Raw genomic sequence first — 22,829 nt, 5'->3', positions numbered from 1 at the left:
ACTGTATGAATATGTAAAGATGCTCTCGACAATGTGCTCTCTGTGAGGATGTGGCTGTGTTTTGTAGGCTTCGTGGATGAGTTAACCGTAAGCGTCACTTTTCCGGTCATGTGTTTTTCTCACCGGTGACATTTTACTCACAGATGAGCTTGGTTCTTTTCGCTCCATGATGAGATGATTTGGAAAGTACTGGTCAACATTAGTTTTTTATGGATATTGCACACTGTTCTTAGAGGGGTATTTCAGGTGTTTTAAAGTGGACAAAGAGGGAGGATTACACACATGGGTGCAAAGCAACGTAGGCTGCTGTTGTGGACGGGGGCAGCAGCAAAATGTAGTTTAGCCAGCTAATAGAAAGGATCACCTAAAGATTAATATCAGTTTAGGGTTACGCTATATTTAAAATATTTTCCAACAGGGAACTGTACTGAAATTTCCCTTTCCCTTTCAGTTCAGTACCCCATCAGAAACTGTCTTAAGTCAAGATAAAGTGGTGAAAATATTCAAAATATAGTGTACACTTAAACGGACACAGATTTTCTTGGTGGTGGACGGTGCAGAGCATCAGAAATGCAAATATTGTATTTCAGTCTCAAAAAGTTATCAATATCCATATTCAGAGGCTCAAGTATGACACAATAAGAAGGAATATTTTCAACTTCAACTTTTGATAATCAGCTATGACAAATAGCCAAATCATACTCTGAGAAGATGTTGACATCTGATAAACTATGTGGGCAGTCTGTCATAGACACAGTGCATCGAGTTTAATCATCTTCTTGTTACTGTGGATTTATGACGGTTGTCTGCAACGTTGATGGTGTCAGAGGAACAGAATGTTGTTTCAGCTTTTCCATCTCGTAGCTCCACTTTTGCTGATTCGGTAGGGAGCACAGGCTGAATGCCCCCTTGGCCTACACCCTCTCCTTACAACACGTTACACATTTTATATGTTGTAGCCTATGTGTTCTTTACTTTAGTAGGTCTATCATATAACATCATCCTCATCATGTACAATTCCTATTTTTTCTTTAGTCATATTCATCGATGTATTTTATTTGTCTTGTCAATCACTTTGTGACTGTTGCAGTGTATTCTCACAGACTTCAGTTCACAGTCTGTTGTGTATGCCTCCCTTATGTGTCAGTATGAGTGTAACAGTTTTGTCAATAAACTTTTCAATAATTTACGGTCAGCAAGTAAAGGTGCTTTGTACAAGATCAGGAGCATTTCTATTGCATCTCAACAGCTCTCAACAGTGATGGCTGAGCCGGCGGCTCGCACCTGACAGAGCTAACAATGCAAACAACGGAGAAAGTGCAGACAGAGCTAACAGTGTTTACCTGGGGGGAGCTAAGCTTCCGCGACGAAGCAACCCGTCGAGACGGTGTTATCAGTTATAACCGCAGTATGAGCTCAGTGCAGTGCAGGGGGCATGAGCTAGCCAGTGGGTGATGCTCACATGCACTAACATGCACTAAATGCACTCATTTAACAAATTAAAGAGAAGCTCAGATAATAGCTCACACAGAGGGAGAGTGACTTCATTCACTGCTCAGGTTAACATTACTCCACTATAGCTTTACATAGCAAATAGTTGTGTTCTGCTTGTATTAAGGCTCTCTATCCCGTATAAAGCACCTTTAAGTAATTGTGAACAATACCCATGGAAGTCTACATAAATGTATAAATCACAAATTACAACAAATAATCAGTTGCCATGCCACAGCATTTTATTCACAAAACCAGATAGAGATTGATTTACTCCCTTTTATCTGAATGTAGCACTTTCTTATCTTGTCTAATAATGTCCTTTTAGTGGACAGTTTATAAATAGCAGGAGAAAATGCCAATTCTACATCTTGCATAAATATAGAGTCCGATGTATGAAAAATAATGAGTGTATAATTTTGGTATATTCTGTGATCGAAAATAGAAATCTTTATCTGTTCTCAAAAACAACAGTGTAGCGACAATATTCTTACGTAACAATATGTAGTATATCCCTTACAGTGATTTCATGCAAAGCAAATCTCATAGGGCAGTCAAAGGCATCAAGATAATGTCCAGTATCAACATCAAACATGATACATGCAGTTTCAACATAATCGGCATGCTGCCCAGAACTACAAAACACTTTGATGAATCTCAAACATTAGAAACAAATGGATATTTTGACATTTTTCCTCCTGTACGTAAAGAAGTCTTCTGAAGGCATAGTTTTTGGAAAATTTTTCCCTCTTACCCACAGTGAGACAAACTCATGGCTGTTTTTCATGCTGTTGTTTGCAGCGTATAGATTTGTGGAACAATAAAATTAGCCAACAGAAAGTAGATCAGGCTAACTAAACTATATCTTTACAGTAAAATGCGTTCATACCTTTCGACAAAACCATTTGTATTCATTTCTGTCATAACTTTTTCAGGAATTAGGAGATCTCTCTCTCTCTCTCACACACACACACACACACACACACACACACACACACACACACACACATACACACACACACACACACACACACACACACACACACACACAGACACCATAAATACAATCAGTCTGAAGAGTTTGAATTTTATCAATGACTTTCCTCAATCAATACATTAACATTTGGCCTTTCACATTATCTACCTAATTCCTTAACATAGAGATACAAGGTTTTCATGATACACACATGCAATCCACAGAAGAAGTAGACGGCCAAAGGCTTGGTTAACCTACAAACATTGAAAATAATGCCATGCAGCCAAAGATTTGCAACTGAGGTAAGACCGTAAGGAACATTCAGGAACAAGATCATGCTCCAGTCGACATTCATAATGGCAATTTGTGTTTTTATGTGAGAGAAATCACAGTGATTCCTTTCGGTTTTGTAAAGGCGTTCCAATTGGCTTATGGATTTGAGGCAGTTCCCATTAGAAAAAATTACAGTAGCAAGTGGCCCTCTTTGGTTTCAACAATAGTCTCTCAATCTTAAACATCTCAGTAATTTAAAGCAATTAGATGGCTGGATGGATGGATAGATACATAAAAAAAATAAGGAAGAAATGAAGAAAGAAAGAAAGAAATGGGAAACTGCCCTTTAAGTATAGTTTGACCAATATGAATAATCAGGCTCCTGAGTTTAACAAAGTGACACTTGGGAGAAGCAATGTGCTCACTAGATGAAAACTGCCTTTAATCTACCCAGATTTTTTTATATGATTTAGGGTAGCGCCCAAAATCACAGGATATGGGAGGAGTCCCATGTTATAAACCTTTACTCAACACTTAACTTAGCCTCACTTCTTTCCATCAGATATCATGTTGCCAGCTGATGCTGATTAACCATCACAGGTTTTATTTTTTTTGGTTTACTCTGCTGCTCAGATCCGGACTGCTCTTAGACTTTGACGCAAACTTGGTGTTTTCAACAGGCTTCAGAGTCTCTGTGGAGTCTAGTTGTTGATTTGTATCTGTGGCTTGATGGGGCTCAGGACTCTGATCTGATACACCACTCTGATTGGACACTGAGGTTCTGCGTGTCTCCTGATAGGATGAGCAGAGCTCCTGCCATTTGTTTCGATTGGCATCTATCCCATCCACCATCGGCTGCAACTTCCGGTTGAGCTTCAGCATTGCCTGGGAGCGACACAGGAGAGTACAGTTGATATTCAATCTTGGATTTTAAAAATGAGACCCACAGTATAGGTTGAACTTTAGACATCAAGGTTTACTTACCTGATAAAGGGGTTTACATATCCCATCTATCCACTCCAGCTGTAAGACAGGTAGTTCATCTTTGCGATTGCGGTCAAATATGGCCTACAGAGAGGTGATAATCTTCTGTTATCCATGACCAAATCATCATCATAATCATTTGACAAAAATGGTCACATAAAGAACATGGTTTGAGTGTAGATTGATAGAAATCTGAGTGAAAAGTGAAATAAATCCTAGTGAAAGATGAGACTTTTAAACCTTGCTTACTTACCGCTGGGGTCAACTTCAGCTCAGACCTCTCTCTGTCACCCTGTTCAAAGAATTCACTCGTCACCAGCTCTGCAACCTTGGGACATAAATGCCATCTATCATTATTAAATTATTCAACTAAAACTTTAGTATTTTCTAAATGCAAATTTCTGGAACCTAAAACTGTCAGTATGACAGAATGTACAAACAGGTCCTTTTTTTAACCAAATTCCAGTTATATTTCTACATCTCCAAGCCTCATAAAAGGCTACACATAAAAGCACAGATATGAGAAACATCAAACCTGTTTGGATATCTTCCAGGGACGAGTGACTGCACCTAAATCGCATCCTGTCATCAGCATGGACCTGTTGATGACAACAAAGATGTTTCTAGCTACCTGTTTGGCTCTTCACAGTTAAAGTGATTTGGGCACAGAAAAGTTTTATAAGGGTATAAACCTGAGAACTTCTCTGTGTCCTTCATCTGTCCAGCTGAATTCCCCAGACAGAACACACTCAAAGAACTTGGTTCTGCGCCTGACAATGCAACGAGACCGTCAAGGATACAGAAAATGTGAAAAGGCAAAATAACACACTCAAAGACGGTTTTCATCACACAAGCACAGAAATCTAAATGTTGATTCTTCTAATTAGGTGAAGGAGTTTGTCTAATAATCTGCAATAATCTACTTCAGTTTCACTTTTTACCAATCATGTAGTAAACTACATCAGAAGCTCTGAATCTGTTAAAAAGGCCACTTACTCAAAGTGCAAAGTAAGGTCTGTAGAGAGAATAGCCTGCTTCAATAGTTGCATCATGTTGCTATACTCTTTAGAGCAGAGGTTTGCAAAGATATTGTGACCCTGTGAGAAGAAAGAATACAATACCATATAGCAGGTGCATACACAAAAGCAGGCAAGGATGAGTAATAGTGGCTGAAATAGTGGCTCCTTACAGCCAATGCATTGGTAAAGTCATCGCTCACTGTCAAATGCGGCTCCAATTATCAATGCTAATTAGCAATGTGTATGGACTTTCTCTGTCCTCTGTTAGAATAAATCAATACAGAACACAGTTCCTGATGGTCAAACTGATCAAAGCAGTCTCTTAACGTCACCGGTGGTCGCTGATGCCGCCTGCTAGCGCCATCCCAAAACGCATACTGCACACCAGTAACTTTCCGGTGGCCCAGCACTCAAAGACACATAAAATAAGAGTAATTTAACTTGAAAGTCATGGATTATCATGGTGCTTTTCATTTTTTTTAAATAAATCAGTTTAAACAGTAACCCTCCAAATTACTTGAGTGTTATAATGAAATGAGAAATGCTGGTCTGACCTCACTTTGTAGGATCATGACTGCATGGTTGAAGTGATGATGCTCCAGGGTGGCTGACGTCCCGTAGAGCAGAGCCAGAGCAGAACCTGTCCTGCAGGACAAAACAGAGTATTGAAACTCTCAGACACCTTTAAAACACCTGTTGGTCATCATACTTTAGGCCGGCCTCACTTACTTGGCTTGGAATGCGTTGTTGGTGCCTCGGTGGTCCAAGTCATGACACAGGCAGCCGACCATCAGTGCCAGTATCTCAGCCTCTGTGAGAACATCCTGGAAATTGGCTGTCTGCCAAAAGAAAAGCAGATCGACACACTCTTGATTTTATTTATACTGTATTAGATATTGCCATTTAATAGAGTATGATAGAAGAGGAGAGGAGAGGAGATAAACGTAATGTTTCTCCTGTTATGTTTCCTCTTAATGATGTTTTGTTCAGTGACTGATTGTTGATTAGTTTACTAAGTCCACAGAGACATTTTTTTTTCTCATGACTTTAAAAATAACTTCAACATCTTTTAATCCTCATCAAGGGTCTAAGTTTAGATGTTTTTACTTTGGTGGTAAATTTGCCTTAGCTGTATTAGACAGTTTGACTGTGACTGAAATTAAGAGTCTGGCATGAGAGAAGTTGGAGATCTTGAAACTTACTGTGATCATAACGAACATGCACTGTGACACATTGAAGGCATGCCTCCAGTTGTGATACGCCACAGTTCGATAGTTCTTCCTCACAGTCAAAAGCCAGCGGCATAAAACCTACAAAGGACAGACATACAGGTGATATACATACTGTACATGCACACATATACACTGTGGACACTAGCGCCTCACAAACATATCACAGGACATGTGCAAGGGCCTCACCTCATAGTCAATTTTAAACTTTTGGACGACACCGAGTTCCAGAAACATCCGGAGTGACGCGGTGATCATGGCGTCATTGTCCAAAGAGAAGTCGTTGAAGTGAAACTCGTCGATGCCTAACTCACTGCTCAGGGGGATCTTTGCTGCCTTAGGGGGGCAGAGGACAGAGCTGTCAATCAGCCAGCCATGGAGGAGGCAAAGCACTAAAATATGTTGCAGACAGTTTTCAAATTACACTTCATCTACAACCCCTCACACATCAGATTTCAGAAAGTTAGTATAGGTACTGTATATGAATATTGTTTTCTTTCTGAGATTACCTTAAGTCTGTCAACTTCTACCTTGGAGCAGGTAGCATGGTAGGACAGCATCTGGAAAAAAAACATAAATCATGCACTGAGATATATAAAACTCATTCCGATGTTATTGAGGTGAAAATAAGACCAACTCCTAAAAAGACGCTGTTGTAGAAGATAATCAATGTTCCAACGATTTTAATGCCTATCTTTCCTACCTCTCTTGTTATGTAATTAGGATCAAAGAAAGTACTTTCAAAACCAATTTGTTGCTATACTTTAGGGTTCCTGACAGAAAAGGAAATCCATCAGGTGTTAAAGAAAGAGCAAAGATTATGTGACAGAAATACAGGAGTGTTGCCTTGTTGCCTTTGATGAGAGCTGAGCAGACTGGCACATGTATTTATCATGAATTATTGAAAGCAGCTGAAATATTTATGGTAGAGAAGCAGAACCATGTTTGCTGAGGATAATGTGACTGCTCAGGTTAGATACCGGGCAATGGAGCAGAACACAGATGGAGATGCTAATGAATGTGGAGAGCCTCAGTTAGGATTAATCAGTGACACCACTTTCCTCAGTTACTATTTTCTCATACACTTTGAATAGATACAATTCTGTTTTTATTTTCGCCTATTTTATTCAGAGTAAGACCTAGTATTTTCCATACATCATTCTATGAAAATACATCTTGTCGCATATCAAGATTGCAAGTCCATTTCAAAGCACGGCATGTATAAAGTTCATCGTCTCAGTGATTGTTAAACTTCACTTTTTCATGATAGACAGATTTAGCTTAGAGCATGTTTTAATGCAATATAGTTTAAATATTAGTATACAATACATTTATGTGAATGACCAAATCGTTCTCGTCACATACTGATGCTTTGTCTGACTCCTTGGCGTCACTGTCTAATTTACTGTTTAGCCTAGCGCACCAAATAAACCTGTGGTTAGCATTGTGAATTCAAACAAAACCACTGGTTTAGGTAAACTTAGGCAACAACACCACTTAGTTAAGTTAAGGAAAACATAATGGTTGGGCTTAAAACAACAACATAATCAATATACTGTAAGTATGTAAAACATGTAACAAGCTTTAAAATAACTCAGTAACACTTTGGGACACAAACATCGGTCTTGAACACCGGTCTCCTGTACTTGTTTGTCCCATCTACCTCCCATCCCTGTCATCACACTCCTGAAGCATTTTCTCTGCGTCTAATAATGGATGGGTTAACAAAGTAGTTACGTGAAAGCACAGTGCGTGTCATACAATCGCGAAAGGGTGTGCGTTGCTATCTGAAACTGCGGGGCGTCTCAAAGCGTTTGTAGTTGACAAGCTGCAACTGTCAAGTTCTCTAAAGACTGGTGGGTAGTGGATGATGTATCTCCGTAATATCTCTGTAATTTTACCTGTGTTATATATTTTACATTTTAAACAGACAGGAATAATGGGAAAAGAGAAGAAAAAAAGTCAAATGTATATAAATATCTTATGTATTTTAAAGTGGTGGAACTTTGGTTAAAAAAATAATAAATAAATTTGTAATCAATAAGTTGCAGTGCTTACATCCAGTGCCACAGACTGCTTGGCCCACGTCTTCTTAACTTGATTGTACATCATAGTGTTGTTGATTCCAAGTCCACAGAATATCACAAATGCCTGTACACAAAGGAAAATCCAGAGAAAAAAAACACCAAAGAAACCTTCAGAATTTGACAGTGAACACTTAAAGTTTTGATAGAACAGCTGCAATTAGAGCTTTAAAAAACAAACCTCAAACAGTCTCTGATCTGCATCGTTGAACGTCTTCCTGTCTAGGCGATTCAGAATTTGTGCGACCCCTGCAGAAATGACACACATAAACATTGACTTTAACATGAAAACAGATTTCCCAGTGAGGACAAGTTCATTATTTCTGGTCAACTTACCAATTATCTGATGAGTTCGATTCCAGATGGGCACACATAACACTGATCTGATGTGAAATCCTGAGGCTTGATCCGCCTGTAAATAGAGGAAACGGTGACAATCGAGTTTGTGTTTGAGTGGAACATTAATTAAAACATATATGTGTTTTTGTAGGTGTTTGTGATGTGTGTCTGTCTCTACTTGCTGCAGCCTGAAGCATGTGTGTGTCCATGCAGACTATTGTGTCCACACCTCAGCATCAAAGCGTGGGTCCTGACACACATCGCTGATGTTCACAGGCAGCCCTGTGGAAGCCACCAGCTCAGCAATGCTGTTATTGATCAGCCAATCAGAGCACGATAGCTTCTCCATGCTGATGTGCCCAATAACACAAACAGGAAACAATAATCAGGTCCGGCAGCATTAATTATTGAATGTGTTATGGATTTGTATAAATGCACATCACATGTATCCATTTAAGATGTGTGTTGTTATTTTGGCATTGTCCCATAGAATAAATAATAACTCTGTCTTTTTCATGATGTCCCTTTCACCTGATGTCACGGTCCATATTGCACAGGGGAGACATGAGTTCAAACGTCTTGGAGAACTTCACAACCTATAGAAGAGACATGTATCAGCTATAAGGACATTTAGCAACAAAGATAGGAGAGTTTTCCACAAGAAAAGCTGCTTGTTTTAACAGAAAAGTTAAAGAAAATTAATTTGTGAGGCCGGAAAAGAACAAACAGAAAAACTGAGAAGAGTCTCACAGGTGAGTCGATGTCTTCAAGGAGAAGCACAGAGCAGCGTTCACACTGCAGCAGGGTCAGCGCTCGCTGCATGATCTTCCTAACAATCTTCTCCAGGTCGGTCTGCTCCTCAAACAGATCATTGACCACCTCCAGCAGAGCCTGTGGTAATGAGAAAGGTCACTAATGACTTATGTGCATTGCAGTGTTGACATGCATATGTTGAAACTTGTATATTTTAACTAAGTGTAAAATTGTAATGCTACTGTTGATTCTCCAGCATCTATAAAACAACGAAAGAGCGTTTAATAAATGCACAGTTTACATTCTCTTACCCTACTCCTTTCATACTCCTTGCGAGACTCCGAAAACAACTTGGCATTGGAAATTGATATTCCACAGAATGGTAGATACATCTGCAGAACCTGAGTAAAAGTACCAAAACAGTGGTGAAAGGCACAATCAATAATAATGTTATCTATTTGTATGCTAAACAAGAGGAGAAACTGGGTAAGAGAAAAGAATAGAGTGAGCGGGGATGGGAGAAGAAAGTCATGATGGAGTTTGCTGCTCCTCTGCACAAATTTTCTCCAAGAGATTCCTTGTTAATGAAGTATTGATCTAGAGAAAGAAGGCATTTAGTGAGACATCAAGGGCCCTAAAATGTCAAGAGAAGCTGGCAGATCAAGATGTCAGTGTCTTTGTAGCATGAAAGCAGTAACTTTGACTTTATTTAGAGTTTTGTTTAGATTATCATACAGCAAAATTGTATTTAAAAAGTGTTTAAGTTACTGCAAACTCAAAACATTCTTTAAAGTTAACTTCTTTAAAGTAGAGGCCAATGAAGAAATGTATTGTGAAAAAATTATTTTCCACAACTTTAATCTGCCACCTTGTGGACAAACTGTTGCATCTCAGTGCATCTAAACTGAAAGGTGAATAAATATAAACAGTTTGATGATTCTTTTACTAACTAATTGCATGTCAAATGAGTACCCTTTTCTTTTTTAGTGCCGGGCTTCGCACTTAAACAAGAAGCCAGAACTTTTCACATATACGAGATACACAATATTATTTGCTCATCACCAAACTGGGAGAATGAAAATGTATATTTAAGCTGTGTAACAGTAAAAAAACCCTAAAAAAACAACTAATGCACACAGATTCTAGTAAACCCATTCCAAGCAGATTGCTCAGGGAGCAATTCCTAAGTGTGCATATATATTGCAAAGCCAGACATATTTAATGCTCCACACTTGAGAGGTTGACCTCCTCCCTTAATTTTTCTTGGGTTTTGCTTCTGTGGGAACGCTTTGCCCCTCTCCACAGCCATTAAAAAGATTCAAAGGACAAACAGTGTTTTCAGCTGCATGGCTCAAGAGCTTCTGTGTAATAACTGTTAATGTTAATGTGTGTGTGTGTGTGTGTGTGTGTGTGTGTGTGTGTGTGTGTGTGTGTGTGTGTGTGTGTGTGTGTGTGTGTGTGTGTGTGTGTTCCACAAGAATCCAATTTAAACTCCATCTCTGAAATGCCCTTAATGGTCAAACCAACTACAATAATACTGAAGATATTAAATAGCGGATAAAATGCCTGTGAATGTGAAAATCCCCTGCTAACATGGATCTGAGACATAATAAAAGGCTCACCTTCTCATCATCCTCAGTAAAGGGAGTGCCCATGGGATTTTTGTTGATTGCTTGTACAACACCTATGACTTCCCCATCACTGTTACAGATGGCCATACAGAGGATGGACTGAGTCTTGTAGCCCGTTAACTTGTCTATCTCATCACTGAAGCGGTGGTCCTGCAATAGTGGTCACATAAACACATGTTACACATATATCAAACATGCATGATTAACACACATATAGCTATAACTTCACTGTGCCCAGTAGAAACCAGCACATTTGACATTGTACTCCCAGTATGAAAATATTGCTTCAAATATTTGGGGTTTACACGCTTTTGTCATGAAATAAAGCAGCCCAGGCGCAGTTGTTTGGCTAATTAAATTCAAGACTCTGCAGGAAGCTTCTTGTTTTTACTATAAGCAGGAAAAAACTATGAGGCCCCTTACACATATCTAAACTATTGCAGTAGACCTCAGGGGAATCGGCATAATCATGTTGCCTTAGCTTCCCATGCAGCCCAGGGCCATGATATAATGATGTGGTAGAGATCTGGCTTGTGGGAAGAATTATAACGTGTGATTGCCTTCTTCTTTGTATATTATAAAGAGAAGTTTTTTTTATTCTGACATAATTGAAGTAATTAGAGTCTTTCTCCATTTCTTTGATTTGAGCGTTCCCTTGCTCAACTCAGAGTTCTGTTTAAGCATCAACTGATTTAAATGTCTTCCATTCTGTTTGGACACATGTGGATACTATTAATGTATTGTTTTCTCCTAATAGGGAAAACATCTGATCCCCACATCATTCATTATTAGCTCCACTGACTGTAAATATATCTGCATTAAATAATAAAAAGTCTAAGTTTAATAATATATTCGTCATATACACCAGGCTCACCTCATATGCGTTTGGGATGTTTACAGTTTCCCCATGCTCTGCCACATATCCAATGATACCCTTCCCCCATGGCACCTGCACTTCATTGGAGTTAAGGGTGCTGGATGATGGCCGGACAGTGGTGCCAGAGTGAACGTCAAAGAATTTGGACACCAGTGTCCTCTTGTGCGCGGGTCCCTCCACAAGGAAAAGCGAACACCTGTCTGCATCCACCAAGATACACCCATTGATCAGGATCTTGTAACTGAGGTTTGTCAGGTCCAAATCATTGGAGATATCTTTCACTAACTCCAAGAAAAACTCCCTCTCGTTGGTTTCCTTAAGTCTGTATTTGTAGTCGATGGCGCTGGAAGCGTACTGGGGCACGTTGACCCTGGACTCCAGCAGGGCGCTCAGGATGTGCGCGGTGGTCGGAGGAAGGGAGCTGGCTTTACGCAGGAGCGCACGGCGCCTCATGCTGGACTGGGACTCGTGTTCGATCATGCTCACATGCTCGTCGTAAGTCCGGTGTGCGGTGGTGGCTTTGGACCGGGCGAAGTTCCGTCGCAGCTCCATGTGGGACGATCTGCGCCGGAGCCCGTCCGGGTTGGTCGTCCAGAGCGGGTCCCTGGCAGCAGCGCCACGCTTCTCCTCGACTGTGGACACTTTCAACGGCTGGTGCTCCTTCAACCATCTGCTAACCTGATCACATTTCGCCTTTCGAACGAGATACGCCTCGAAGAGGTCTGGGTGGCAGTCCAAAAATGCCTCTATATCCGAGAAGTCAAATGTTGTCATGGTGAAAGCTGCTGTGGGGTCCAAATGAAACACTCAAAAGCAAGAGAACAAGAGTTAGATGAGTGGATGACGGGGTGATGCGGCTGCAGCCGAGCTTCTCAGAGAAGTGATGTCCTGAAAACATTTATTCATTCATCCCCTTCATGAGCCAGTCTTCTTCCCTGAAACACTGGCAGCAAAAAAGGGTCGAACAGATTCAGTTTTGTTGAGATCGGATCGATGATACCCGAGAGACGTTACAGCTGTCAGTCATGTCGAGATTGAGTGTCTGTGGGGAAAACTACTATTCAGAGGTATAGAAAAACACAGCGCTTTCATATTCTCCTTAGAAATTGAAAAAAAAAAAAAAACTGCAGGGGAGGCTGTTCACTCGCTCTTTTTATTCTATACCACCAGAGACACCCTCTGCAGGGCTCCAATCAAAACCGAGTACGAATTTGATGTTTCATTTAGGCTGCATTTAAAAAATGTGCAGGCACAGTTTGTACAGTGTGTGTTGTGAATATGTGCTATTTTGAAAGGTACAGTGTAAGTCAACAAAGAAAAATATACACATTTACACACCCGCACACTACCTCTGTGGTTGTGAAATGTGTGTGTGTGTGTGTGTGTGTGTGTGTGTGTGTGTGAGTGTGTTTTTTTTACCAGCTGGGCTATGCAGACAACTGACCAAGGGCCCCTGACCCTTAGGTAGGATGTGAGTGTCTTTTACCTTGCAGGGCTTCATAACCAAACGGTTTTAGTCGCTCAAATTTAACCAAACCTCAACCATCAGAAAATACTCATAAATGCATTTGTGGTGTAGCACTGAAAGATGAACTACAGTAGGCCATTGTTCAGTATGAAGACTTGCTGCAAAGGCCCTGTGTCAAAATGAAATTAGTAAATCTTTTAGTTTATATTCTTACATGGTAAATATTCCTAAATAAAATTATCAAAATGTAATAACTTGGGGGATAACCTGGGGCTGCTGCCAGGTAGTGGTTTAGGAGGAGGCTACTATTGATTTCAGGGGTCACTAGGGTCACTAGCAAATCTCTAGCAGTCTTATTGACCTATGGGACAAACTGGTAATCTAGAGAAAATAGTCAATGCCACATGTTTTTCCTTTAGAGAGAAGTGAACTAATTTATCAGTGTTTCAGATGTTATTGGTAACTATACAAGAACTACAGATTAAGTTGAATTTCAGTTGTGTACAACCCTGTAGGGGCTAAGCAGCAACGTGCATGTGCACAATAAGTATTAATATTATAGGGAAATCACTGCAGGCTGTGGCACATTTATAATGCAGCAGCAGGGAATGTAATCCAAACAACGCCAGCTCCGCTGGGGCAGAGCAGGGTAATTGGTTACTGGACTTAGCTTCGGCTGCTTGATAGGACTTTGGTGTTTTGCTGAGACTTTGGACAAGGTCTCTTGGGAATCCCAATTAAAAAGCAGAATGCAGAATATGGGTCTTGTGAGTGCCAACAAACAAGGCAAACCTTGCAGCTTTGAAAGCAGTCATGTCCAAGAAGAGGCAGCTGCATTGATTATACTGAACGTCTTCCCTGTGTGCGGATTGAAAACTGCTATTTAGATGCAGTTTTCAGGTTTCTGATGTTTTAAGGGATGGGGAGCAGATCAAATGTGCTCTCCTATTGTGCCCTGAATATGCATTTATTTTTTTTCAATCACCTTCTCACTGTGAATAATGGGGTCCCACGTGAACACACTTTTTTCTGCAAAAGTTTTGAATACTTCACATTTGTATCATCAGAAAGTATCTCATTCTGTGCCTTTCTCACTGGCGTTGTTAGGAAACAGAGATATGACATACCGCTATGCACCAATCGGGATTTAGATACATTTAAATGTCCACACAATCCTGATGAAGCAGATAATGCATAACATTAAATCATACCAAAATGTGGACAGGCTTTCTGGGATCTCTAAAATCAATTATTTCACTGTTCATTTTTCTCATGAGGGGTTGACACAATTTGCATTATGGTTACTTAGTCATTTTTTACATTCATCAGAGTATTAGGTGTTGTCTAGAGTGACAAATTAGCCCTATTCATGCATGCTCCGTCATGGCAGAGCAACAGCACCATGGACCGTGCACGTGTAGCTGTCCAACAAAACCTAGAAGAAGATGTTCTACAAAATGAGCCTGTAATGTCTAAATCATCATAAGAACAGCATGATCCTCAGACTAAAATCTCCTTCAAGATTGTACCTGAGACTTTCTTTGAACACATTTTGTGGCTTTGTCTAAAGTAGGGGTCAGCAACCTTTACTATCCAAAGAGCCATTTTTCCCTATTTTTCACCAAATAAATTTTGTCTGGAGCCGCAAAAGCTATTTCATATTACAGCTTATAAAGTTTTAAATATAGTTATATTATATATACACAAATTATAGTTAGTTGTATTTATGAAAATAGACAAAAAAGACAATTCTTGACATTTTATTGCTATTTTGCCAGTTATAACAATATCAAACTCTTATGAAGAGGAGAGTTTGCTGCAGCAATTGAGAAATCGCTCTTTTTCGTTCATCTCCAGCGTGATACTTTACAGCAAATGCGGTGTGTTTGTTCTGGAAGTGTCTTTCTACATTACATTTTTTGCACATATCAAGCATACAGGTAAGCCGGCATCATTTGCAGTGAAAGCAAATGAATACGTCCACGCAGAATTAAACAATCTATTTTCCTCGATGACTTTTTTTTTTTTTTATTATTTATCCATTGATAGTTTACCGAGAGCGGGGGTCTGCAAATCATGACTGGCTACCTGCATGTCTGCGGAGGAAACAGCTGTTATTGTAGCGATTAGCGAGCGGCGTGTCCAGTGGCGTTATCAGACCTACGGAGCGGCCGTCTGAAGTCAGGTTAGCGGCTTTGAGCAACCAATCTATTTCCTGTTTACACCGGCCCCACCCGCGTGCCCAGTGTACGTGAATAGTCACGTGATATTCGTTTTCAGGCGTTGTAGTCTGGACGGAGATCGTCTCGAAAAAAACGATGCTGAAACGCCGCGTGGACGGAGATTGTTTTTGTTTATTAAAACTTTTTTTTTGTATTAGTGTGGATGTAGAATCAGGGAGCCGCAACAGAGGGGCTGAAGAGCCGCATGCGGCTCCGGAGGCCTGGTCCGGAGCCCTGGCCTAAGACCCCTGGTCTAAGGCATGCAGTCTGAATGTATAACTGTTTCTATGTTGTCTAAGAATGGAGACAACGAAACACGACTCCTGTAACCAAGCACCACACACCACACTCAGCTTGTATCTGGTGTCAGCGTGTGCCGAGGCGGACCCAGCTTGATTTTCATTCTATCCCATGCTTAGTTGTATGAGTTCACCAAACTGTGAACATGTAATATTATCAGATCCACACTGGATGACTGGATGATGGGCATCCGGAGCAGTGATTACCCACTGCATATGAACAAACTGATGTAATATGAAATATCAGCACATTTTGACACCCCCACTCTCCGATCCTATTGTTCATTGTGACGCCATCACTCTGGCTGTCCCAGGAATTCAAACCCCGCTCACTGGTCACATGTGAAGACGAGGGAGTCCTGTTCTGTCAAAGAAAGCTTCACCGTTTCCATTTGGAACAAGAAGACCGCATATCTGCACCAGGAGAAGAAAAGAGGCGTCTAGATATATTAGATAGATATTTTTTTTCTTATTCTTTTTGTCGTTCTGCCATTTGCTCTCTACTCCTGCCCAGGTAAGTGAGTATGACAATGCATTTTGGGGGATTTCTTTGATTAAGTGTTGTGTTACTGCTGTATTTCATAAGTATAAATGTACTAAAGTAAAATATAATTAGAAGAGGCTTTACCGGAGATCAAACAGTCAAATCTTGTAGTGGCAGAATTAAAACGGTTTCATTTAATTCTGAGAAGCATACATGTTTGTAGTTTTAGCTACAATATAGCATGCTGATAGACATATTCATGTGTGTAAACAAACCATTCATTTAATGAGTTAAGTTGGTTGTTGGTTGTGTGACATTTAGGGATAAACCGGTGGAAAGTATTTCAACAAATGATATAATGCTGTGAATCAACACTCACGATAAAAAAAAAAATGTAGACAAAACGACAACATTGATTATCACACAAGGTTTCACCACAGATTTGGCTTAATTATACCCTCATCGACCTAACCTTCCCTTGTGTTCCGTCCTGCATTCATGCTCCTCTATTCTGAGTCAGAGCTCCAGCAGCCAGATGGAGCCCAAGGCCTCCCTAAACCACGGTATCCCACCTGATTTAAATGGCCATCATCACTTTGGTTATGGAGGAACCATCATGACTGAGTGAGTGGAAAAACATTCTGCACAGAAATTAAAAATGTAATACATCAAATTATAGATTGTTGTTTTTCCTTCACAGGCACACCACCAGTCATCAATGTTATAACAATACCGGCAGAAAGAAGAGTAAAGTTTGTCTCAATGACCAGCTGTGAGTAGCCATTGGTTTATCATAACTATAGTCATTATTAACAGGAAGGATGACATTAATGTTGTTTCTTTTCTCAGCATACCAAAACCAACTGATATAAACATGGCGTGAGTACTTTCTGTTTGATAGACTGATTTATTTATTTTCAAAAGCTCACTACTTGCATTGAAGGTTTCTTGTGTCTGCCTCAATTTTTGATACACTTCATCTTTATTTAATTCTCTGCTAACAGGGAGAAAATGATAAAGATAGCAACTCCAAAACAGCATCCCTATTCATCCCACATCTCCCAGTTTGCATTGTTCCCATCCTTCCGCTCCCCAGATGACCAGGAAACAGGAGTCAGGGCTGCCTCCCAATGTTTCGTCAACCCCCTCATCCCAAATAACGTGCCGGACGTCACTCTGCTGAGCAAAACTATAGGTATGAGTGAAACATATTGTGGTTAAATGGGATGATAGAATAGATATTTCCAGAAAAGTTTAACATGCCTTTAATTCCATGTGCAGGTGGTCCATACAGACATGAGGTTTTGGAGACGCCCATGAAAACCAGGAAGAAAGCAGTTATGTGGACTGGAGAACACGGCTTCTTAGATGTGAGTAATGAAATACTGTACAAAGCTTCACATTATTGTTGAAGTTATTCAATACATCAAATCACAGTTGATCTGATCATTTTCTAAATTGACCAATGTTCTTCCTTCAGCATACAAAGCCATTGAAAGGAGAGAACCAGGTTTTCTACCCCACTCCTCCAAAGACGGTGCTGCCCAACCCTAAACTTCGTGACCGGGATTTGTCGTTATCTGAACGGACAAGCAACATGCTGAAAAATTTGGAGCGGACACACTGGGTCACCTCCTACCAAATGCACCACACAGGTAAAGAAGCCTGGACGTATGTTAATATGTTAGTAACAGTATTACAGTTGTTGGAGTGAGAGGTGGGCCTGAATCCTTATTTTAATGAAGCTTTCCTGACTGCAAGGATAGACTAAAATGAAGTAGAAATCATCCCATTCTCCCAGAAAATGATAGACTAACATCCCTTTCCCAAGAATTTTCTTTCAGTCCCAGCAAGAAGCTGAAAAGTTACATATTAGAACACAGAGGATGATTTTAACATCAATAATACTGTTGGTATTTGATTTTTCTAAGGATCTGGGCCAGCAAATCCACTAATGATAGACGACTTCAAGGAAAAAATCTGTGACATTACTGGGATGAATACACACACTGTACCACTGGTAAAATCCTTGAGAACATTGCACCTTTTTACAGCAACAGTTACACTGTGCAACACTAATCCTATTAAATTCCTTTTCCTACAGAGAGAAAGGTCTTTTCCCATATTTGTGCCCTCTAAACCCAGAGGAGGATGTAGAAGAAGACAGCAGGGGAGCACCTGCAGTCCCACTGCTCTTGAACTCCCAAATCGATCTCAAGCTCCAAACCAAGGCTCTCCTTCAGCTGCTATAAACCAACATAGGCAACAAGAGATCTCAGCTGAGTATGACGAGGCACCAGATCCAAACCATAAGTATCATAATCAATCAAAGTACAGTTCTGGCTCCACAGAAGTACAGAGCACTGAGCCGTCCCAGGAGGTCCTACATAGACAACAAACTGAGAGCAAAAGCTCTCTGTATGAGGGCAGGGAGAGAGAAAACTGCAAATTCCAACTTGATCAAAGTCCAATGCAAGTATCCCTGTCACAGATCAGCCAAGAGGCTAACACTGCCCGGATCTCAGGTACAGAGCAACCTCCTGACATGTTCACCTCCCCTCTTTCTGACAACAGGGAGAAGAGCCTGACTGAGCTGTGTGGAGGAAATCTTTCTAGCATTAGTCAGTTCTCTGTGGTCAAAGGGCTGGGAAGTATAGAATTAAATGCTAAATTACCATCAAGGGCAGCTTCAGAGCAGGAGATGCAGGCAAAGGGCAGAGGGCTGCCAGGCAGTATGTCTAACCCCTGCATCCTGCCAAGGCCTCCTGTCCTGCCTGGCATTCGGTCAGTGGACAGAGTTGGGACTGTGGGTAGAGAAGGCGCAGCTCTCTGCCTCCTGGACCTTCAAAATTCATTCAGTAAATCGAAGGCCCATCGCGAGTTTAACTGCTCCATCACACGAGCTGCTGTGAACCTGAGGGACAATGTTGTCGCGGGGAAGAAACATGACTTCTACGGGATCAACTGTTACTACCTGCATGGATAACACTGGACATGTTTTCGGAGAAAATAATAGTTTTAATGATTTTAATCTGAGGAGTAAACTGAATCTAAAATGTAAGTAAACTGAATCTAAAATGTAACCAATATACTCAATGTTGAAATTGAAAGACAGAGTTTATAACATTAAATATTTTACTTTTATAATCATCTAACTGAATTCTTTTTGCTTTTATTTCCCCTTGAAATTCCCAGAAGGTCATATAAAACCTTTTTTATAAAAATCGTTTTAAAACCAAAAGATTAAAAAATTGATTTTAAGAGGAATTCAAGTAGAAAATTCAAGTGTATAATATGTATAACGATTGTATCAAGTTGCTCAGGGAATAAAATGATGATATTTAAAAAAACAAAAAAACAAATTACAACAAACTTAAATGTAGTTTTTAGCCTTTAAACCTTGGAAAATCAGAGGGGAAACCCTTACATTAAAACACTCAAATTCTAGTAGAAGTTTTCAGAGTAAAAATACAATATGATTGCAATAATTTCAGAGGTGTTTTCATTACCTAGAGTCCAGAAAATATTGATTTACTTGTAAGGCTGAAATGACTACAGCTATATTTGTTTTCATAATATCCACACTGGTTGGCACAAAAACAGAGTGACAATAAAGGCTGTAAGATTTCTCTTATGCTCATAGTAAAATTAATTCTGATTAATATTTTTTTCTCGAGCAACTTTCCAGACTGTTAATTTGACGCATTACTTAATATTTTGTAGGTATAGTAAACAGCCTATTTGCAGTATTTTGTTAATTTGCTCCTTGGTTCCAAGCATTCAATTTGCAAGATTCATTATGGAGCTCAGAATGTATTATAGAATAACCGTCTTATAAAAGGCTCCCTTAAGCCACAGCTGATTGCAAGGGTAAAATAAAAGGAACAACCTTCAAAGCTCCCTTCTCTGAGTTCAGTGTGCCTACACAGTCCACAGAAGGAATATTCAGCGGCTGTAAATTCATAATGCTGCACAGATGAATACTTTGGTCTTTACTGTAACCTTCTTTAATTTCACTGAGGAGAAAACTTCTATGAAGATGAGATTTCCCCCCCCGAATGTCACCACAGAGCATTGTGTTGGCTGTGTTATGGAATCCACCTCTTTGTACCGTAGGTGCTGCAGTAACCGTCTATCTCGCCAGTGTGAAAGGAAAAAAAATGCCTTTTTCCACATAATCTGTTGCAGTCAGGCTGACTCTCTGCAAAAGGTTTTTCTGTCACAGAAAGTCCTTGAGCAGCAAGCCTGCAACCTTGTGTGATATAACAGCCTCTCATTCAGGCGTTCAGAAAAAAAGAAAAAGATAATGGCTTTCACAGCAAAATAGACCAGTACAATTTTCTTCCTGAATATTGTAGACATTGCAGATTTAGTTGGAATGCAATTTCTAACCAAGACAGGATTGTGTTGGTAATTGTTGTTTTTGTCCTTTTTGCTACTGTGCATGTACAACAAAACCTGCATTTATATGTAGTCATAAAAATCAGCACAATTTTTTCACCTACATTTTTTAATCTGCTGAGTCACTCACTATGCATATGCAAATATTTTTCATCTCAGAAATTGTTTACAAGTTAACTATTTATTTGTATTACTATATATGTATTACCATGCCATGCGTACTACTGAAAAGATGTGATTCAACAATAGGTCCAGCAGATGGCGCTATATTAGCATTTTTGGCCCCAGGTCCTGTCATTTATCATTCTGACTTCATTTTGATTTTTTGATGACGGCTATCTGATCTTTTTGGTGACTCGTCATGCTTAATATCTCATTCAGTTAGTAAAAACAGATAAAGTAATTCAACTTCTTATCAACAAGTGGACATAGGAATGTAATATGGAAATACATATGCAATCAAAACAATGACTAAAAGACCAAGACTCACTTACAAAGTGATGGGTTTGTGTCTACACTGCGTGCCCTTGCTTTTGGGGTCTTCCTCAATACGTCACGGAAAAAGATGCTGTCAATGACACAGGCCCCGCCCCTTCAAACCGACGCAGAGCTTTGTCCTGCATTTTAATTGGATTTGGCTTCAGTCAGTCACGCAGGGTGGTGCCCGCCTCCATACAGCGGTGGAGAAATTGATGCTCCTCAGAGCGGGGCTGGACGGTGCATGTGTGTGCATGTCCGATTGGAGAGAGCAGGCTGTCTGTTTCAGGCTGTAATTTGAGTACCTCCTTATTGGTTATCTCATTTGGGTTACAAACCGACTGTCACCAACATATCTGTCTTCATCGACTGGAATTCACATCTGTAACTTTGTCAAGGTGAGTGCGTTTTTTGTCCTGTTCTCTTCTTTCTTGGAAATCATGTCAGTTAAATAATTCAAGTGCATTTTAAAGTGCATTGCAGTTCCTGTTTTCTTGCTCTTTGAGGCAGCATGCAAAACTGAACATTAGTTAAACCGCAGTAAGATTTCCGAGTGCTCACTTGTAACGTTAAAGCTTCAAAGTGAAATAAGCCAAATGTAAACTATACATGTACTACTTTAAACACTGGGTTTAACTCTCCTGTTTGATTTTCCAAGCAGTCTATCTCTTGCAATATTCCTGTTATGAACATAAACTGTGATTCATACAATAAACACTAAAAGATCATTTTAGTCTCCATGGTAACTCTGAGCTCCCTTCCTCTTTTTCGAGACAAGTGAAGACAAGTGGATAATTTACTGTTTCCATATAAATCAACACAGAGCAAGCTATCAGTAAAAGTCAATCCCAAGCCAAAAGTATGGATAATGTGCCTGCATGTATGAGTGGCTGTATCTCTCTGCTGAGTGGATGTAGGTATGTGTGATAGTGAGGGCAGATAGGATCCATTTTCAGATGTAATCAGAGCTTTGAGCTCAGCATTTCATACACTTAATACAGTGTTTGGAGCAAAAACAGGAATATGGAGGATTTCCAATAACTTTTGTTACTATGCAGATGGCAGTCATAAGAGAATATGTATGCAGTTATAAGCACACTCCCAGATAATTACAATTCTGTGTAAATCCACCATAATAACAGTGATTGACGTGCTGAATATAGATCTTTGTGCCAAAAAATCCACTAAAATGAGTCAAAGCTGTTTTGTTTATTACTGTGGCTCACAATTTATGGACTTACACAAGGTTATCTCAGCTCTTTTGGGTGTTGTGTCAACATTGAAACAGAGGAGGCTTTTCAGGGGCTGCTTTGGCTGTGTGTCTAAGTGTGAGGCTCAATAGAGGGCATTGAGAGTTTCTGTAAATATATCTGACATGACACAGAGTAAAGAAGGTGGATAGTGAGCACATACTGCCTCAGATTGGTTTACAAGTTAGACAAAAAATCTGACAAAATCACAAAGCATGCAAAAAATTCTCAGAGACTGAAAAATTTGCTTTATGCTTCTTTAGTAAACACTTGGGGGGTGGTCAAATTCAGCATGTGGACAACTTCTCTTTTTACACTGTCCATCTGTTCACCCAGCTCTGAGGCTTGTTTGTTGGCCAACCTGTTATTCTTGCAGCCCCCAGAGGTTTTTCATTCCTAACACACCCAAATCAGGGACTGCAGTCAGACACAGGGAGACTGTGAGGGAGAGGAATTAATAGAATTTGTGGAATGCAGCAGCAGGAAAGAAAAAAAAAAAACTCAAGACATTTATCTAAAATAGCAATGGGGCATGGCATTGCATGAGGTCACCTCCACGATAATTTCAGCTG

The 22,829-nt window shown here is 40.0% G+C and overlaps 3 protein-coding genes across 5 annotated transcripts in view; 2 read left to right on the top strand and 1 right to left on the bottom strand.

The window, feature by feature from the left end:
- Window positions 1-1,736: 1,736 nt before the first annotated feature.
- pde11al (phosphodiesterase 11a, like) lies at window positions 1,737-12,430 on the bottom strand. Its single transcript, XM_068735594.1, has 20 exons — window positions 11,654-12,430; window positions 10,771-10,929; window positions 9,460-9,549; window positions 9,146-9,286; window positions 8,927-8,991; window positions 8,625-8,745; window positions 8,393-8,468; window positions 8,238-8,305; window positions 8,031-8,123; window positions 6,482-6,532; window positions 6,162-6,308; window positions 5,946-6,053; window positions 5,473-5,582; window positions 5,298-5,388; window positions 4,721-4,821; window positions 4,417-4,494; window positions 4,260-4,323; window positions 3,978-4,052; window positions 3,725-3,808; window positions 1,737-3,625 (listed from the first exon to the last, which is right to left on the bottom strand). The coding sequence occupies exons 1-20, from the start codon at window positions 12,428-12,430 to the stop codon at window positions 3,344-3,346; spliced, it is 2,781 nt and encodes a 926-aa protein (XP_068591695.1). The 3' UTR covers window positions 1,737-3,343.
- Window positions 12,431-15,646: 3,216 nt separating this feature from the next.
- On the top strand, window positions 15,647-19,115 carry LOC137891069 (sperm-associated microtubule inner protein 4). Its single transcript, XM_068735493.1, has 9 exons — window positions 15,647-15,717; window positions 16,646-16,753; window positions 16,830-16,901; window positions 16,979-17,008; window positions 17,134-17,324; window positions 17,411-17,499; window positions 17,619-17,784; window positions 18,061-18,149; window positions 18,234-19,115. The coding sequence occupies exons 1-9, from the start codon at window positions 15,647-15,649 to the stop codon at window positions 19,113-19,115; spliced, it is 1,698 nt and encodes a 565-aa protein (XP_068591594.1).
- Window positions 19,116-21,264: 2,149 nt separating this feature from the next.
- Window positions 21,265-22,829, top strand: part of osbpl3b (oxysterol binding protein-like 3b) — a 29,819-nt gene continuing 28,254 nt past the window's right edge. For all 3 annotated transcript variants that reach the window (XM_068735979.1, XM_068735978.1, XM_068735977.1), the window contains exon 1: window positions 21,265-21,405. The gene's annotated coding sequence lies outside the window, so the exon portion shown is untranslated. The remainder of the gene's footprint in view (window positions 21,406-22,829) is intronic.

This window comes from Cebidichthys violaceus, unplaced genomic scaffold (assembly GCF_023349555.1).
Source record: "Cebidichthys violaceus isolate CVI_PGR_0920_01 unplaced genomic scaffold, fCebVio1.0.p SCAF_7, whole genome shotgun sequence".
Taxonomy (NCBI): Eukaryota; Metazoa; Chordata; class Actinopteri; order Perciformes; family Stichaeidae; genus Cebidichthys; species Cebidichthys violaceus.
The sequence above is the reverse complement of the archived record's forward strand: the minus strand, read 5'-3'. Positions and strand labels throughout refer to the sequence as shown.

Excerpts from the sequence above, each read along its gene's own strand:
- LOC137891069 (XM_068735493.1), top strand. The coding sequence starts at position 15,647 with ATGGAGACAACGAAACACGACTCCTGTAACCAAGCACCACACACCACA. Across the intron at positions 17,009-17,133 it reads CCAACTGATATAAACATGGC|GGAGAAAATGATAAAGATAG; the intron begins GTGAGTACTTTC and ends CTCTGCTAACAG. Across the intron at positions 17,785-18,060 it reads CTACCAAATGCACCACACAG|GATCTGGGCCAGCAAATCCA; the intron begins GTAAAGAAGCCT and ends GATTTTTCTAAG.
- pde11al (XM_068735594.1), bottom strand. The coding sequence starts at position 12,430 with ATGACAACATTTGACTTCTCGGATATAGAGGCATTTTTGGACTGCCAC. Across the intron at positions 4,053-4,259 it reads CCTGGAAGATATCCAAACAG|GTTGCAGAGCTGGTGACGAG; the intron begins GTTTGATGTTTC and ends TTATGTCCCAAG. Across the intron at positions 3,809-3,977 it reads AGCTGAAGTTGACCCCAGCG|GCCATATTTGACCGCAATCG; the intron begins GTAAGTAAGCAA and ends ACCTCTCTGTAG.